The sequence below is a fragment of the Hibiscus syriacus genome, unplaced genomic scaffold, assembly GCF_006381635.1.
Source record: "Hibiscus syriacus cultivar Baekdansim isolate YM2019G1 unplaced genomic scaffold, ASM638163v2 tig00112159_pilon, whole genome shotgun sequence".
Taxonomy (NCBI): Eukaryota; Viridiplantae; Streptophyta; class Magnoliopsida; order Malvales; family Malvaceae; genus Hibiscus; species Hibiscus syriacus.
In genome coordinates, this window is record NW_024063263.1 from 1,590,001 (window position 1) to 1,608,244 (window position 18,244).

At 35.7% G+C, this 18,244-nt stretch overlaps 1 protein-coding gene and 1 pseudogene across 1 annotated transcript; both read right to left on the reverse strand.

Moving 5' to 3' along the window:
- Window positions 1-1,723: 1,723 nt before the first annotated feature.
- Window positions 1,724-2,957, reverse strand: LOC120175063 (protein FANTASTIC FOUR 3-like). Its single transcript, XM_039181766.1, has one exon. The coding sequence runs from the start codon at window positions 2,818-2,820 to the stop codon at window positions 1,930-1,932; it is 891 nt and encodes a 296-aa protein (XP_039037697.1). The 5' UTR covers window positions 2,821-2,957; the 3' UTR covers window positions 1,724-1,929.
- Window positions 2,958-11,665: 8,708 nt separating this feature from the next.
- On the reverse strand, window positions 11,666-17,687 carry LOC120175192 (annotated as a pseudogene).
- Between the last annotated feature and the right edge of the window lie 557 nt (window positions 17,688-18,244).

Consider the following 18,244-nt stretch of genomic DNA (forward strand, 5'->3'; position numbering starts at 1 on the left):
ATGCATGCATACATGCATGAACATACATACACGCACACGCACACGCACACGCATATATAATTTTTAATATATGTTAAATATGTAGTATTAAATATATAATATATTTATGCATCTATTTTTTAGAAGATTTATGTATGCATTTATTTTTATTTAAAGGGATATTTTTATAGTATAAAATTTTGGTATGGTTAATATTATAAAATTTTATGAGATTATTTGTTAATTATTCGACTAATCTATGGAATACCTCCAAAATTTTGGGGTACCCTTCCGAGGGTTATTCGAGTAAAATGATTTTTAACATTATTTAATATTTATTTGTACTTTTTGATATATTAAGTTAATTAAAAATGTTTATCTCATTTTAAATAAATGTATATTTTTTTTAAATTTTTTTATGGTTTTATAAAGTGAAATTATTCTAATAAAAATAAATATTTATGGTTGGTTTTGTTTATTATTTTTCTATTTTTAGATTATTTATTCATTTGTTACATTACTTTCGATATTTTTATTCATCATGAATAGGACATTTATTACTACTACATCCAAGAATCATGCATTTGTTTTCTCATGTTCTAAAATGATCAAAGGCAATGTTGTCTTATGTCGTGGGATAACGAAATTAAGTCCAGCATGACTGAATTTCAATTTTCGTTAATTCACGTAGTAAGGTGTTCCCCTTTTAGGTAAAATAGAGTGAATTAAGTCATTTTTATCGAGTCAAATGTTTTAAAAATAAGTTCACTCATTTTCAAATTCATCGAAATAAAAGGATCATAATTAAGTTTTGGGTTCAAATATATAGAGTTCCAAAACAACGTATAATCGAGAGGTACCAATTTTAGACGTCGTGGGTGTGCTAATCTTTTCTCACGCGTAGTCGACTCTCGAATCCTTAAAAATAAATTTCTGGTAATACGAAGATCAATCTTCATCTTCAAATGATTTTTCTAAAATTCATTAAAAAGGCGATTTTAAGTATTCGACTACCTAACCCAAATGTCGATGACGATTCTAAAATTTTAAATTAAATTAAAACCCAAATTTTGTCAAATAAAGTCATAATTACTTTAAAATTGAACTTTAAAGAAAAATAGTTATGACATAAACCATCAATTTTATTTACTTTTAAATAATTTTTTGATACATAAAAGTTTAGGTAAGGGGTAGCTACAGTCCAGGGTCAGAGTATACCTAAAACCCAATTGAGATTTACATAGAAATTTATCGATTGCCCACCGAGAGTGATGGTGGTAGGATTCAAATAAGTTCAAATTCGTAAATCCTAACAACTTCTATCAACACTCGTTGGCATTTAATTTTAAATAATTAAAATAAATTATTTTTTACATGTAAAATTATAATTTATTTCCAAACGTAAAGCTGAAAATGAAAAAGCTACAAATTATAGCTTTTGTGGTTAGTTTGAAACCACTGTTTCCAACCGTAATTTTTTTACCAGTTTGACATTGATTTAATGGTCAAAACGGGTTTTTTTAGCTAAAAGTGTGTTTAAAAAGCCACGCCAAACAGGACTTTAAACTCATAATTAACACGAGTATACTACAATATCGATTCGAACTTGAATTTTGTGTTTTATTTTTTGTTTCTTTCATTTTGGTCCCTCTGATTTCCTTTTTTTTTTTTTACCATCTTTACCAGCTCCACAACATTGTCAAAAGTTAAGTGACAAATACCTAACCATTGAGGACAAGAGAAGAAGCAGCAATGAAGTTTGTGTTTTTTTATGTGTGAGAGAGAGAGAGAGGGCTCGAATAACGATAATAACTGCCTACCTGCCACAAACAACATTACTTCAAAGATAAAACAGAGGAATTCAATAGACGCCCCCCCCCCCCCCAAAAAAAAAAAAAACTAAAACAGGAACATAAACAAACTAAGAATCGTGAGGGAAATTTGATTATATCATAGAGGCAAATCCAGATCAAAACTATCGGCGTAGCCACCCAATTTAACCACCCTTTGTTCTTCATGTACACCTCCTTTGCACCTCCCTCCACCGCCGCCTCGGACTTCCCTCCTTTTGAACTTCGTCGTCCCCGTTTCTTCTTCGTGTTCTTCGACTATGGCGGTTCTGTCGTTTTCATATCCTTCTTCACCATCTTTATTATTATCGTTTTCATTTTCTTTGTCGGTTGTTTCTTCTTTATAGTCAATACTGGAAGTGGAATCTTTGAAAATGGAGAGTCGAAGGCGGCCATCGCTTCGTTCAGCTCGGAAGATAGAGTTGTTATACGGGGCCTTCACGGCTTTTATTACCAACCTTCCGTTTTCGCGGAGAGGCCGAACTCGAATCGATTCCGATCCGGTTATCGTCGTCAGCGGAGGCGGGAAATCGCCGCCGATTGCTTTCTTACCTCCTAATACTCGTCGTGACTCGTCTTGTTTCCGTGTCGAACGATTCCCGCTTGGTCGATTCGATGAAGACGACGACGAGAAAACGCGGTCGTCTTCTTCGAGGACATCGTCACTGCCTGTCTCGCTACCCAAATTCTCCGTGCACAACTCCAATCTTTTATCACTCCAAGCAGACAAAGGACGAACATAAGCATTTTCATTCCCTTCTATATCTTTCGACGGCCGAGGACCGTCGAAGAGAGCTTGGAGTAAACTCCAGCCACCCGGTTCAGGACTCGAATGAACGGAAAATGACTTACTTGCCAACTCGAGAGACGATGGGGAGGAATGGGGTCTCGACGAAAATAACGTTAGCCTCAAAGCTCTAGGTTCGATTATATGAGACTCGAGACACGACTGCCGGCCTTGGTGGTGGTGGTGGCAAACGATGGTCGCCATAATACAGAGGAAAACACAAACTTGAAAGTGTTGGGAGATGAGGTAATGAGGAGGGAGTGGAGGTGTGAATTTGTAGTACTCACAAAGTGACACCACTTGGATTATACAACTCTTAAATCTGCCACAGCACACACAGGTAAAAGGGAACAAAGAAAACGAGTGGAATTCTAATGTCACCAATGAATTTATTCACTAAAATTATCTCATGGGGTACAAATGTTTTTTCGTTGCTCAAGTTTTAAGGTTTCAACTTGATTAATTTAAATTAACTTACGTCGTATAGCTGATTTTGATAAATGAGTCTCCCGATATGGGTTTTCTGTGTGCACTCGACAATCATATCCTTATCTTGGGTGTGAATACATTGCTCTAAATTTACTAACCTCCTTATTTTTTATTTTTCTCTTTGGGTAAAAAACACTAGAGGTCATTGGACTATACTCAAATAGTTATTTTGGCTACTTAACTTTGACAAATTATAAAATAATATTAAATTCATCAAATTGTTAAAAAACGAGTCAATGTGATATAATAATTGTAAATTTCAATAAATTTAATGATTATTTAAAAAAAAATAAAGATAAGTTATTAAAATGATCATTTGAACATAGTTCAATAACCTCTATCATATTTAACCATTTATCTTTCCTTTCCAAAAAAGAGACTAAAAAGGGGTGTAGGGTGTGGAGGATTCTCCAAAATATTTATTGTTACTATGATTGTGTTCCTTTTTTCCCCCTCTTTACATTTATTCAATGTACTTTCAAATATACAGTTGGTCTAGTGGGATGAGACATTAGGTCTCTTAAGCAAGATCAGGTGTTCAAATCATAGCGTTTGTGAATGGAGAAAACTGGGTTGGGAGGGTCGCCCTCACCTCTGTAGTACCCGATCTGAATCAGTCAGTTAATAGATAGGATACCAGTGATTAATTCAAAAAAGTCAGATCAAACTATTGAATGAGAAGTAAAATTTTAATTAAATTATTTATTTATTCATAAAATTCGAGCTTAAAACTTTGTTTAAAGAAGTTAGGAACTTATTATAACTCGACCAAGGGCCAAATATAAATCTTTATCATATTATTGAATTAGGAGTCCAATGAGGAATTTCATCATTTTATTAACTAAAAGCTGTATAATTGGAGGATTAAAAGAACAATTATACCAAACCATTGGGACCAAAGACTCCGCGTTTCATGTATGGTTCATACGTTTCATGAGTCAAACACCTAAGTTGATTACACTCAAAAAGGAGGAATAATATTACGTACCATCAGCGGTCAGCCCACGGCCTTTGAATTTTCCAGTAACTAAAGTTACCGAAATAGACATGAGTTCCAGCAGACCAAGACAATACCCTCCATGTCCCCAACACACCTACATCATGAAGGGCAATTTTGTCAAATAAAAAGGTTTTAAGACCCCCTTGAAAGGTGTTTGGAGACCGACAGCCTCCGACCCCGCTATGGAAATACAAATACATGGCAAATCCAAGTGAGTCCCACAAGACAAAGTTATTCAAACATAGGTCATGTTCACTCCACATCTTTTCACAGTTACCATTCATTCTTGATGGAGTGTACGTTCAAAGAATGTACTTGTTTTCCGTTGTGTAATTGAATCTTTAGTTTAATTTTTTTTAGGATGTCAATTAAGTTTCGAATCGAATCAGGTCGAATTTCACTTTTGAAAGATTAGTTAATGTTTTTGTTATATCTATAAGACTCAGATTCAAGATCATATTGACTTAATCGACTTTAATCTTAAAAACTAAATTGCTTAAACTTTTTATTAAAACCGACCTAATCGATCAACTATGGATGAACATGGGTCGGATTGGATCATGTTTTTAATCCAATCAAACTCGATCTAAATATTTTCACATGTCATTTAATCTGGATTTAGAGAGGTTTTATCCGACTCAAAATTCGTTTCGATTTTCGTTCCCTGTCCGGCCATAAATGACATGATTCACCACTAACTCACCCGTTTTAGTTTTGTCGTCTAGGTGCTCAACTGTGAATGCCAAATGTAGAATCCCTCCCTCTTGATTTATTAAAATCACCAAAACTAATCAACACTAGCCCATGTGTGTGACCTACCCTAACAAAGCTTAAACAAATGTCAAATGGGATCTCACAAGCTTACAAAAATCCCATGTTCAATCATCTTTCTCATTTGAATGAGGGGTTATAAATGATCGTATCACGAGATTTTCGAGTCAAATTTAAACAGAATTCAGATCACGAATTCTAACACATATTTTATGTTTTTGTTGAGTTTCTAGAAATTGAGAGCAAAACAAAGGAAACTAGTTCTCCTGATTGTGATTTTGAACATCAACACCACCATGTACCCATCCACTGTATAATAAGTTACACTTGTTACCTTTTTGTGATTACACATTCATGAACAATCACACATTTTTGTACACATTTATTTTATTGTCCCTTTTTTATTGGTCTTAGATCACATACTTCAACTAATTTTGAGTCGAGTCGAGTCGAGTCGAGTCATATTTACATATAGAATAGGATATGCAAATTTAGATCCATCTCCTTTGGGGTGGTTTATAGAGCGTTTAAAAAAGGGTAGTTGCAAGCATTTGGTTTCTTTAATAGGCAAAGAAAGCAAGTAAAGAGTGGATGCAAGGCAAAGATGTTTACTCCATTTAGTGAATGAGATCCACCATTATTGTAGGCCTTAACTTTTAGACACTTGTCAAGTTGCCCTCATTACATCATTTCCCAAACAACCAAAAACTATTATTAATTACTCAAAATTAGGGGGGAAAGGCATTTAGACCAACAAACAGTTGGTCTAGTGGGATGAGATATTAGGTCCCTTAAGCAAGATCATGAGTTCGAATCCTAGCATTTGCGAATGAAGCAAACTGGGTGGGAGGGTCGCCCTCGCCTCTGTAGTACCCAATTTTGGATTAGTCGATCAATAGATCGGATATCAATGATTAATTAAAAAAAGAATAAAAAAAAAGAAAAAAGGCATATGGAAAAGGCAACCTTCAATGGAGTATATATTATGTAGCTATGTGGTCCTTTACTATTCTCTATTATAAGGAGGATCAAATTTTCTACTTTTAATAAAATTTGATTTGATTAGGTCATTTTTTTAATTTAAAGGCTTATATAACAAGCAAGTACCTAAAGTATGTCTTTTTTTTTTTCATTTAAGCACCTATTTAGGTATCTATTTTGATCAAAAAGTACATTAGGTACTTATTTTGACTAAAAAATACTTTAAATACTTAAATGAAAAAACATATACTTTAGATACTTATTTGTGATATAAGCCTAATTTATATTGTGTGAAAGAAATAATCAAAATCAGAGCCAAATTAAATTAAAGATAAAAAATCCTCAATCTAAATCAATATTATTACTATAACTCCCTCTCTGTATATTTAAAATAATTATTATAATATTTCGTTATAGATTTTTTTATTAATCTGAGATAAGTACGAGGCATTTCGATATTGAATGTCCACACCTCTGGTATCAATGGTGCTCGAACTCGGATTCTCAAGAAATAACAACAATTCTTTTGCCACAGAAGTCACTTGGTTTTTTTCATTTAGTCCTCGAACTTTTAATATTCTACTTTCATCCCTCTAACTATAACTTTTATTTTAAATTAGTCCATAAACTTTTGAACATTCCAAATTCATCCTAAACTATGACCTCTCATTCTATACGGATCTCCAAACTTCTGATATTTCAATTTCATCCCCAAACCTTTGAATGATTTTGGAGGATGTTATTAGAATGTTCAAAAGTTTATAGATCAAATTAAAACAAGGATCATAATTTGAGTATCAAATTGATTGTTTTTAAAAGTTTAATCATTTTTTATAGAAAATTGGTTACCTTAGTAACCTTTGGGAGGTGTAAATGAGCAGTCTTTTCGGCCCTCCCGGGGACCAAAAAACAAGTTTTATTTATTAGGTGTGCTTAAAAAGGACAGAGCATAATATTTACATCAGAATCACTCTGATTTCTTAATTCCATGCCCTTTTGTGACAGAGAGGGGGAATGCAGTTTCTTGCATCAGCATCCACCCCTTTTTTGTTCACTAAAATATTAAAATGTTATGAATTATGCCATTTTAATAATAAGCACGTCAAACTTTTATTCCACTTCCATCATTTGCTTAAGTAAATATACGAAATATTAATTTAAAGGTTTATTCGAAATAAATTTGATACAATAATATCAATGTTCGGAAAAAAATAACTAAAATAATATCAACATAAAATAAGACATACATAAGAGATAAGATATAACGTGGTTCAGTCTTGTCTACTTTCATGGGTGAGATGAACGATAATCAACTATAAACGTAGATAATACAAAAAGTAAAATATATGGTATCACATATATCCCAAAACACAATATAGATACCAAAATCCGATATATATAAAAACACTCTTCCAACATCCCTACAAAACTATATATATAACATTAACCCTAAAAGTTACAAAAATTCCGAAAAAATATTACATTTTTCCAAAACAATTCTCTTCCACATAATCTTAAAGGCTAACATATAATCTCTGGTATCCGATCTATTGACCGATTAATCCAGATCGAGTATTGTAGAAGAACCCAGTTTACTCTATTCGTAAACTCCAGAAATTCGAACATTTGACATTGCTTTTAGGGACCTAGTGCCTCATCTTACAAGATTCATTGGCTGTTGGTGTAAAGTTCATTATTTTAATCATATGATTGTTTGTTTTTATTTCAGTAAAAGTAACATGACCATTAACCAAGAGTACGTCATGTCTCCTTGGCATCAAGTGGGAGCCTAAAGTTAAATGATATAAATATAAATTTGCCCTAACCCTAATTATTAAACTAATGACCTTTTAAGAAAGACGAGAATCCAATTCACAGCTGAAGTAAGCACCTTGCTTAAGCCTTTTGGACAACCATTAACACTTTTTTAATGTATTTTTTTAAGCTAAAACAAAGGAGAGCAAGACGGCGGAGACAACGTAGTTAATCCATGCAAACATGTTATAAAACCAGTGGTCAGTTCATCACTAACTGCAAATAAATTAATGCATTGAGCCCATGAAACTACCTTTTACATTGTATATGAACATGAACATCACACTCCAATGTTTGCTTTACAGACAGTCACAAAGAACTTTGAGGTCTACTTAGTGGCTGATGCGATGGACTTCAGCGACGCACGTTATTTTGAAATTCGAAATTTCTTTATATTATTTATCTATTTTATTGATCGCATTTGTCGGAACGGTTCTTAAGTTTTTAGGGCTATTTCGGGGAGCGATCCAACTTAATCTTTGAAATAATTGAGTTTTAAAATAAATGTAAAAATAAGTAAATTTGGAGTCGCCATCGACCTTTGGGTTATGTAGGCCGAATACCTAAAAATACATTTTAAAAATAATTTTAAAAGATAAAAAATGATACATGTTTAACCAAAAATTAGTTTCGAAAAAGGGTTCGGGAGTCGATTACGTGTGGGGAAGGGTTATCACCCCCACAACGCCCGAAATCGATACATAAGCGATTATACGTCATCTAAATATTGAAATTGGCAAATTCGAATATACATTTAAATTATGATCATTTTTTTTTAAATATAAGGGTTGTTATTTTGCACAAACAATTCTCGAAAATACATTCCTTGTCAATTAAGGGGATATTTCCATGGACTCCCCATACAAAATAATATTGTCCAAATTTTTAGATAAAATATATTAAAAGCAAATGCAATCGGATATATATAAAAGGTAATATTTTGTTCGAACAATTCTATGAAACACACTCCTTGTCAGTTAAGGAGCGTTTCTATAAATTTCTCGAGTAAAATAATATTTAAAAATATTACAAATGGCCAGAAATTAACAAACATATAAATGATGGGTCAAAATAAAAAAGATGGTGACTTTAGGGATTAAACTATACAACCAACAAGAAGTCAAGGCAACCATTGCAAATATTTCACAATTTAAGCACTACAATCGTAAATAAATCAACTTCAATCATTCAGGACCAAAATGAACATATTTAAAGTAAGACATTCAAATTAAAATAATCTTAAAAATAAGATAACAAGCAGAAAGTGACTAAAATGAAATAAAAATAAAAACATTAGCCAAATCATAATCAATCGGTGACTAAAATGCATAAATTTGAAGACATCGTATCCAAATCATAATAAAATAATAAACAGAAACCAAAAAGTGACCAAAATGAAAATAATGTGAAAATAAGTGAGTAATTTAGAATAAACTAAAATAATAAAAATGACTAAATTAAAACAAACACAAATTATAGCACAAAATTAAAGAAATAAAATAAATAGAGGACCAGTGATTGAAATAGAAAAACACGCGTAAAGTAGAGGGACCTAGAAGAAAATAAACCAAAAAGTTAGTGCTGAGAAATAAAAAGAGAAAATCATTAATTCAGTCCCTAAATATTAAAAACAATTAAACAGTCACTACACATGACCAAAATACAAAAAACGCCTAAATATATAGGGACTAAACAATAATTAAACCAAAAAATATATAACATGCATCAGAAATTGGTGAATTACAAAATCGGTCCCTACATATGACCATTTTACAAAAACACTCCTAACTTAGGGAGACCTAAGTGCAATTTCCCCTTAAAGTTTTCTATAAATACAGACTTTTTCTTTTTTTTATTTTCATTTCTTTTTTTCCAAATATTTCTAGAGAGAGGGTTTCCTTTCTCTCTAGAAAATCGGCCATCGTCGGTCGCCGTTGGCCACCAAATTTCACCAGGCGGCTCGCCTTGACCTCCCTGTATCCGATTTGGGCTCGATTTCGCACGAAACGACCTCTAACGCCATAAAAATGGCTGAGACCCTTTGGTTTTCCTCTCTCTGATTCGTCACCTTCTACCATCAGATCGTCGTGAACTTCGAGTATGTTGTTCACTGTCACCTCTTCTCTCGTATCACTGTTGGGATCGTTAAAAAAGCCCTCGAACGTCGCAGACGTCGCCGACCAAGTTGGTGTTTTTTTTTCATTTGATTCTGCCCCCTTTTTCATTCGATCCCCATTCCCTCAGTTTTTTCTTTTGTGGATTCTCTACCCCCATTTACATCAGATTATAAATTGAATTGATTATTGATTTGTTGATGAAATGATGATGCTGGCAGAGGTACCGTGTAGTGTTGGAGCTGACAAGGAATGGTTGTCGCATGCTCGATTGGTGGTGCAGGGCATGGGTATGGCAGCACAGTGATGAGGTACTTCATGTGGGGTGTTGCAGACCATGGCAGAGGGTTGGTGCTGGCAGTGGGTTGACAGATTCCGAGTTTGGGTCGAATCAGCTGGGTCTGAGTCCGGGTCTGTTGGGCTTTGGGTGTGAATTGTTGAATTGGGCTTTTTTTGTTTGGCTTGATCGGGCTTGTTTGTAATATGGGGCCTAGTTTTGGGTTTGTATCATAAAAACGAAAATAATAATAATAATAATAATAATAAATAATAATGATAATAATAATAATTGGTTTCGATCCGGACAAAAACGGGTGTCAACAACTGCCATTCTTTGTCCATTCTTGTGTTAACAAGAATAGGGCAAAGACAAAGAGACAGCGAGTTTTCGTTTGGTCGAAACTGTGCTTTGAAATCTGATATTGGATCTACTCCACCGTTTCTTCAAGGTAGATAAGATCGAGAAACGTTGATTCATTCCACTATTCTTCAGGGAAGATTGAATCGAGGCAGACTTGTTCCGTTGTTACTTAGGGAATATAAAATATGAAAGGAGAGTGATATGTCCCGATTGAAAATCAGATTTGGGGATGTTGATTCATTCCATTATTCCTCATGGAAGATTGAATCGAGGTAGATTTGTTCCACTGTCACTCAGGGAATATCAACCATCCAATCATTGTGGAATTAAGACATACAAATTGCTTCCTTATTCTTTAACTCCCAGATTGGGTTAAACTTCTGGGCGCTTTGATACTACTGATAGTGGTGGCGCCGAGCTTGTTTTCCGGCACTATAAGGGACGGATGGATTGGTGTGGTGATATGCCTAGCCATTGTTGCTTATCTGCTTCAGGAGCACATCAGGGCATCCGTTAGCTTTCGGAATTCATTCGCTAAAGCCAGTGGAATATCAAACACAATTGGCATAATTATTCTGTTGGTCTACCTTGCTTGGGCTTTGTTCACTCACATCCTATAAGATTAAATTCCCACCTGCCTGTTCAGCTTAGTTGGTAGAACGCAAGGCTCTTAACCTTGTGGTCGTGAGATCGAGTCCCACGGTGGGCAATTCATAATTGTAGGTCTCCTACAGAAGCTGCTCTCAACCTGGCGTTGAGGCAGCCTACTATCCTACCTCTCCCTTATCCCATTACATATGGGAATAGGGTCAGCTAATTTCTTTTTAGTTTGTTATATATATTTTTTGATACTTCAACTTGGTTTTAATGTCTAGTTTGATTCTTAAGTTTTTTTTATTCAATTAGGTACTTCAGTTTGATTTTAAGATTCAATTTGATACTTGATCTTTTTTTTTATGCAATTAGGTTCTTGGAGTTGGTATTTAGGTTCAAATTGATATTTGAACTAGACTTTATTATTCAGTTTGGTTCAAATAAACTATTTATCATACGTATCGATTTGAATTAATAAGTAAAACTGAAGTATCTAATTAGAGCAAAACAAATCTTTAAGTATAAAATTAAACTTTAAAGTCAAATGTGAATACATAATCGAAACAAAGAAAATTAATGAATTTATCAAATTATTCCAAGTCGATGCTTCGAGAGGAAGACAACGGCTATATAGTATTAAGCAGCTCATATAACAGGATTAACATCCACCATCTCCAATTCTCCATCCACCAACTTTCCTTCACCGAATCGCAATACAAACTCCATCTATCCCTCATTAAATCCTTTTCAGCCACACTAACTAGCAGTCTCGAACATCCAAGTCCGGCCAAGCTCGGTGCTCTGGAAACCAACGAATTCGCAACCAGATTATCGATCCCACCAGCCACCTCCGGATACACCAGGTTCCAAATGGTGTACATTGCCAGCTTCTCCCGTTCTTTCATATCCTTAGTCTCGGAACCAACCGGGTTTGAACCCCAGAAATAAGGGTGTGTTAGAAAAGCTCCATTGATTTTAACACCACCGTGTAAGCCCTCTGATCCGGCTCTCATCAGTGTGTTATGAGCAAGGTTGGCACCGGCACTGTCTCCGCCGACGTAAACTCGATCGAAATCGGCGTACGTTGATAACCAAGGCTCCTTGTTGGAAACATCATTGGAATTATGAGAAACAACCCATTGTAGAGCAGTCCAGCAATCTTCATAAGCGATGAGGAAAGGGTGCTCAGGGGCTAGCTGTTGCGGAAGACGGCTATCGGATAGAGCAAAATCGTAACTGATAATTTGAGAAAATAAAAATGAAGATGAAAAGAGACACAAAATTTACGTGGAAAACCCCTAAATAAAATAGGGTAAAAACCACGGGCAACGGTAGAAGAATTTCACTATGAGAAAATAGGAATTACAACTTCTCTCGATATACCAAGGAGAAAATAAGGATAATTCTCTCTCGATAAAAAAGGAGAAAACAACTCTCAAGAAACTCTCTAAATTCTCTCTAGTATTGGAAGAAAGCTAGAATGCTTTGGGATGGTTTTGAAGCTAAATGAGCTAGGGTATTTATAGTTGAAGTCTTAAGGACTAATTTGTAAATACCTTAAATTACAATGACTAAATTTAAGCTTTTACCATTTTATTTTTCAACAATTTCAGCCCCCTTTTTGATTACATGAATCGGTGCCCCATTTGTTTTTAATTTTCCAACTTTCGGTGCCTAGATTTCAACAATCTCCCACTTGAAGATTTGATTAGAACAATCATATCTTCACACATTCTTTCTACCTTGTACCTTTCATGTTGCTTATGTCTCTGACAGGCCACAGGAGGATCGACACCAAGTAAATTTATCGGTATTGATCGCCTTCGTCATGAAATCTGCTATGTTGTCTTTGGTATGGATCTTCTGCATATCCACTGTCCCTTCTTCCACTTTTTCACGAATGAAATGGTACTGAAATCGTATGTGTTTTTTCCTTGAATGAAATGCTAGATTCCTTGCTAGATGCAAGGCGCTTTGACTGTCACAAAATACAGAGACATACTCTTGATTGTGCCCAAGCTCCTCCAATAGCATCTTCAACCAAATTGCTTCTTTACTGGCTTGTGTAGCTGCTACATATTCTGCCTCTGTTGTGGACGTAGCCACAACTGACTGCAATTTTGAAACCCAGCTTACAGCTCCACCAGCAACTTTGAACACATATCTTGTAGTAGATTTGCTTTTATCCAAATCCCCTACATAGTCAGAATCTACATACCCATTAATTAATAAGTTTGATCCTCTGTAACATAATGCAACATTTGAGGTCCCTTTGATGTATCTGAGGATCCTCTTTACTGTATTCCAATGCTCTTTGCCTGGATTCGCCATGTATCGACTAACCACTCCCACTGCTTGTGCAATGTCTGGTCTTGTGCATATCATAGCGAACATTAAACTTCCCACTGCTGATGCATACGGTACTCGAGACATCTTCATCCTCTCCTCTTCACTGCTAGGACTCATACTGGAGGATAATTTGAAGTTAATATATAGGAAGAGGGGTAGAAATTGGCTTACAATCTTGCATGCTGAATCGTGACAAGATTTTCTTCAAGTAATTCTTTTGTGAAAGCCAAATCTTCCTATTACTTCTGTCTCGGTGAATTTGCATCCCTAGAATCTTGTTTGTTGATCCCAAGTCCTTCACTTCAAATTCCCTAGCCAGTTGTGCCTTCAATTCTTCAATATGATCTTTGTTGGGTCCTGCAACCAACATGTCATCTACATACAACAGTAATATAACAAAATCGTTATCACCAGACCTCTTGAAATAAGCACAAGGGTCTGCATTAAGTCTGTTGTATCCAATGCACATAATGAAAGAATCAAATCTCTTATACCAATACCTCGGCGCCTGCTTTAGACCGTACAGAGATTTGTTCAACCTGCAAACCAAGTTCTTCTTTTCTTTTTCTTCAAAACCTTCAGGCTGGAGCATATAAATTTCTTCTTCAAGATTTCCATTAAGAAAAGCTATTTTAACATCTAGCTGCTCTAGATGTAAGTCCAATGTAGCACACATTGCCAAAAATACTCGAATTGTTGTTAGTCGAACCACAGGAGAAAATATTTCATTGAAATCAATACCTTCTTTTTGAGCATATCCTTTGACCACCAGTCTTGCACGATACCTCTCAACTTGATCGTCACTATTTCGCTTGATTTTGAAGACCCATTTGTTACCAATTGGCTTCCTTCCTTGTGGTAGTGGCACAAGGTCCCATGTATTATTTTTATGAAGGGCTTCGATTTCTTCTTGCATCGCCATCATCATCCACAGTGAAGCATCTGAGCTGTTTATTGCCTCCTGGTATGTTGATGGCTCACCATCCTCTGTTAAAAGGCAGTATGTAATATTACCTTCTATAACATAATCCGAGTGCCAATTGGGATGTCTTCTCACACGATCTGATTGACGAGTTGTTGGAGCTTCAGAACTCTCTGGTTCTTGTTCATCATGTGCTGGTTCTGCTTCAGAAGAATCTCCTTCTTCAACTTTTCCACATGTATCTGAGTAGTCTCTGACTTTTCAGCGTTATCATCGTCTTCTTTTCTTGTAGTCTTCTACAAAGATAACATCCCTGCTAATGATCACTTTGCGGGCAGTGGGATCCCACAAGCGATACCCCTTTACTCCATCAGCATACCCCAAGAATTTGCATTTCCTAGATTTTGGATCCAGCTTTGAAATTTCTTGGGCGTTGTACATCACGTACACAATACTTCCAAATACATGGAGGTTTGAATAATCAACTGGTTTACCAGTCCACATCCATTGGTGTCTTCAGCTCTGCAGTTGATGGAGCTCGATTCACCAAATAACAGGCGGTATTGACTGCTTCTGCCCAGAATGATTTTTCTAGGCATGCGTCCCTCAACATTGCTCTTGTTCTTTCTAACAAGGTTCTGTTCATCCGCTCTGCCACTCCATTTTGTTGAGGAGTGTTCGCCACTGTGAACTGTCTTTTGATGCCTTCTTTCTTGCAAAAGTCATCAAATTCTTCGCTTGTGTATTCTCCTCCATTATCTGTTCTGAAACACTTGATCTTATTTCCAGAATCAAGTTCCACCCGCGCTTTGAAGTTTTTGAAAGTTGAAAACACGTCTGACTTCTTCTTAATAGGTTGCACCCAACATCTCCTGGAGTAGTCATCAATAAATGAGACAAAGTATTTTGCTCCACCTAGGGACGTTACTGGTGCTTGCCATACGTCAGAGTGAACCAATTCTAGAACACTTTTGCCTCTAGAATTTGATGTGTGAATTTCAACCGGTGCTGCTTACTGTTATGCAATGCTCACACAAAGGAAGTGATACATTTGTTAAGCCTGGAAGTAGTTTTTGCTCCATAAGGACTTTCATTCCTTGTTCTGACATGTGTCCAAGTTTCTGATGCCATAGCATTGCCGAATCTGAACTACATGAGGCAACAGAGGCTTCTGCTTCTACCAAAGTCTCTCCCTTCAGCATGTACAAGTTTGCAGCTATCTTTTCACCTTTCAGCACCACAAGCGCTTTACGGAACACCTTCATGATTCCTTTCCGTGTTTCAATCTTGCTTGCATTATTATCCAACAATCCGTAGGATAATAAATTTTTCTTCAGGCCTTTCACGTGCCGCACATCTCGAACAACTTTAATTGTTCCGTCATACATCTTCAATTTGATGGTTCCCACGCCAACGATCTCTAAGGCATGATCATTGCAACTATAAGCAGATCCTCCTTAGACAGGTTCATAATGATGAAACCATTCTCTTCTTGAGGTCATGTGATATGTTGCTCCCGAATCAATGAGCCATATATCTGCAAATCGTTTTCTTCCTTCTACGGTGGTTGATGCTTCACAACATAGAGCATCTCCATCATCTGAAGTGTTTGCGGTATTGCCTTGTGGATTGGAGTTTTTATTTAGACTCCAGCAATCCTTCTTCAAGTGACCCTTCTTTCCACAGTTGTAACACTTTAAATTCTTCTTGCTCCTCGACTTCGATCTACCATGTTTGTGACTGCTGCTTTGGCCACGTTCTGTTGATCTTCCTATCATCGTTGTCAACGCTTCTGCTTGTTGCAGATTTACTTGTCTGTCTTCCTTATTCTTGCGCCGATTTTCTTCTTGTAGAACAGCAGCTGCAACATCATCGAAGACTAAACTGATGACATTATTGTTTGTCAAGTTGATGATGAGTTGATCGTATGAATCCGGTAGACTTTGAAGTAGAAGTTCAGCACGTTCTTGTTCTCCTATTTTATAGCTTAAGGATGTAAGCTGAGAAAATAAGGTGTTCAGTGTATTTAAGTGCTCCGTCACTGAAGTAGATTCTGGCATACGGAGAGTATACAATTTCCTTTTAAGGAAAATTTTATTGTGCAGCGATGTGGCCTCGTACAATTTGGTGAGATGATCCCATATCTCCTAAGCTGTCTTCTTCTCCTCGATGCTTGACAATACTTCATCTGCTAATGCTAGATGAAAGTTTTCCATAGCATTCCCGTCCATCTCGTTCCATTTGATGTCATCTGCAAAATCCACCGGCCTTTCACTGATAGCCGCTAGACACCCGTCTTTCCTCAGGATGGCCTTCATCTTCAATTTCCACAATGAGAAATTTCTCCCATTGAATTTTTCAATATCAAATTTCGTTGCCATAGCTTCTTTTACGGATAGCTCCCACTATTTCACTATCGTGAATAGTTCTCTGGAACCTTCAAAGAATGGGTAATACCTTCTTACTTCCTTATGTTGGAGGATCCACCTTTTGGTGGCAACCACAAAGACAATAAGCAGATATTACACACTCTAATCTAGCTCTGATACCAATTGTTGCGGAAGACGGCTATCGGATAGAGCAAAATCGTAACTGATAATTTGAGAAAATAAAAATGAAGATGAAAAGAGACACAAAATTTACGTGGAAAACCCCTAAATAAAATAGGGTAAAAACCACGGGCAACGGTAGAAGAATTTCACTATGAGAAAATAGGAATTACAACTTCTCTCGATCTACCAAGGAGAAAATAAGGATAATTCTCTCTCGATAAAAAAGGAGAAAACAACTCTCAAGAAACTCTCTAAATTCTCTCTAGTATTGGAAGAAAGCTAGAATGATTTGGGATGGTTTTGAAGCTAAATGAGCTAGGGTATTTATAGTTGAAGTCTTAAGGACTAATTTGTAAATATCCTAAATTCAATGACTAAATTTAAGCTTTTACCATTTTATTTTTCAACAATTTCAGCCCCCTTTTTGACTACATGAATCGGTGCCCCATTTGTTTTTAATTTTCCAACTTTCGGTGCCATGTGCACTAGATTTCAACACTAGCATGTACTCGATCGAGATAACAAGAGCGTTGGCTTAACAAGACAAGCAGTTCATGTACTTGGTTTCGACGAAAGGGAAAGCTGATTCGAAGCAAAAGCCTCCACCATGGAAGTAGACTAAAAGGGGGAGCTTTTAGTCAAGCAGCTGTTTTGGAAGGTAAATTCTGGCTGAGATTGGTGGGCTTTTAGAGACGATGATGTCCTTTGAGGAAATGCCGGTTTCAGGGTCCGAGGCAGATGGTTGGACCAGACGAGAGCCAGACAATCTCTGGACTGAGCCATCTTTGAAAACTCAGATGAAAGGGAGGATCTCGGTGGCTATTTCATTGCCAAACACAAGATTTCAAGTGTTTTGTTCCGATTCTATGATACACAATTTATAGCCCAAAGTTGAAGCTTGCGTCAACCTTCGAATAAATTATTTGAGCAGAAGTCAAAAGATCGAAAAATTATAATAAGCCAACTAGGAGGCTGCTATTAATATTTATAATATAATTATTTTTTTAAAGCAATAATAAGATATATTCATCTATCGAAAGTAGTATTAATAATATCTTATTAATTATAAATACAATCGTGACTATCATAAGTAAAATATAACAATAATTGCCTAATGATAACGTGATAAGCATGAGCATGAACAAGTGAAATAACAACGTAAATAAACAAATTACATCAACGACTCCGAGCACTAAATATGAAGAATAAAAAACTTAAAGAATAATCAAAACGACCAATGAAAAAATAATCTCCCCTAACGATAATCTCATTCGGCATATATATATATATACGATAACTAATAAATCATCCTATACAATCGAACAGAAAAACAAACATAAAAAAAGAGACAAATCATATAAAATTATATACCAAAAAAAAAATAAATAAAAAAACATACAC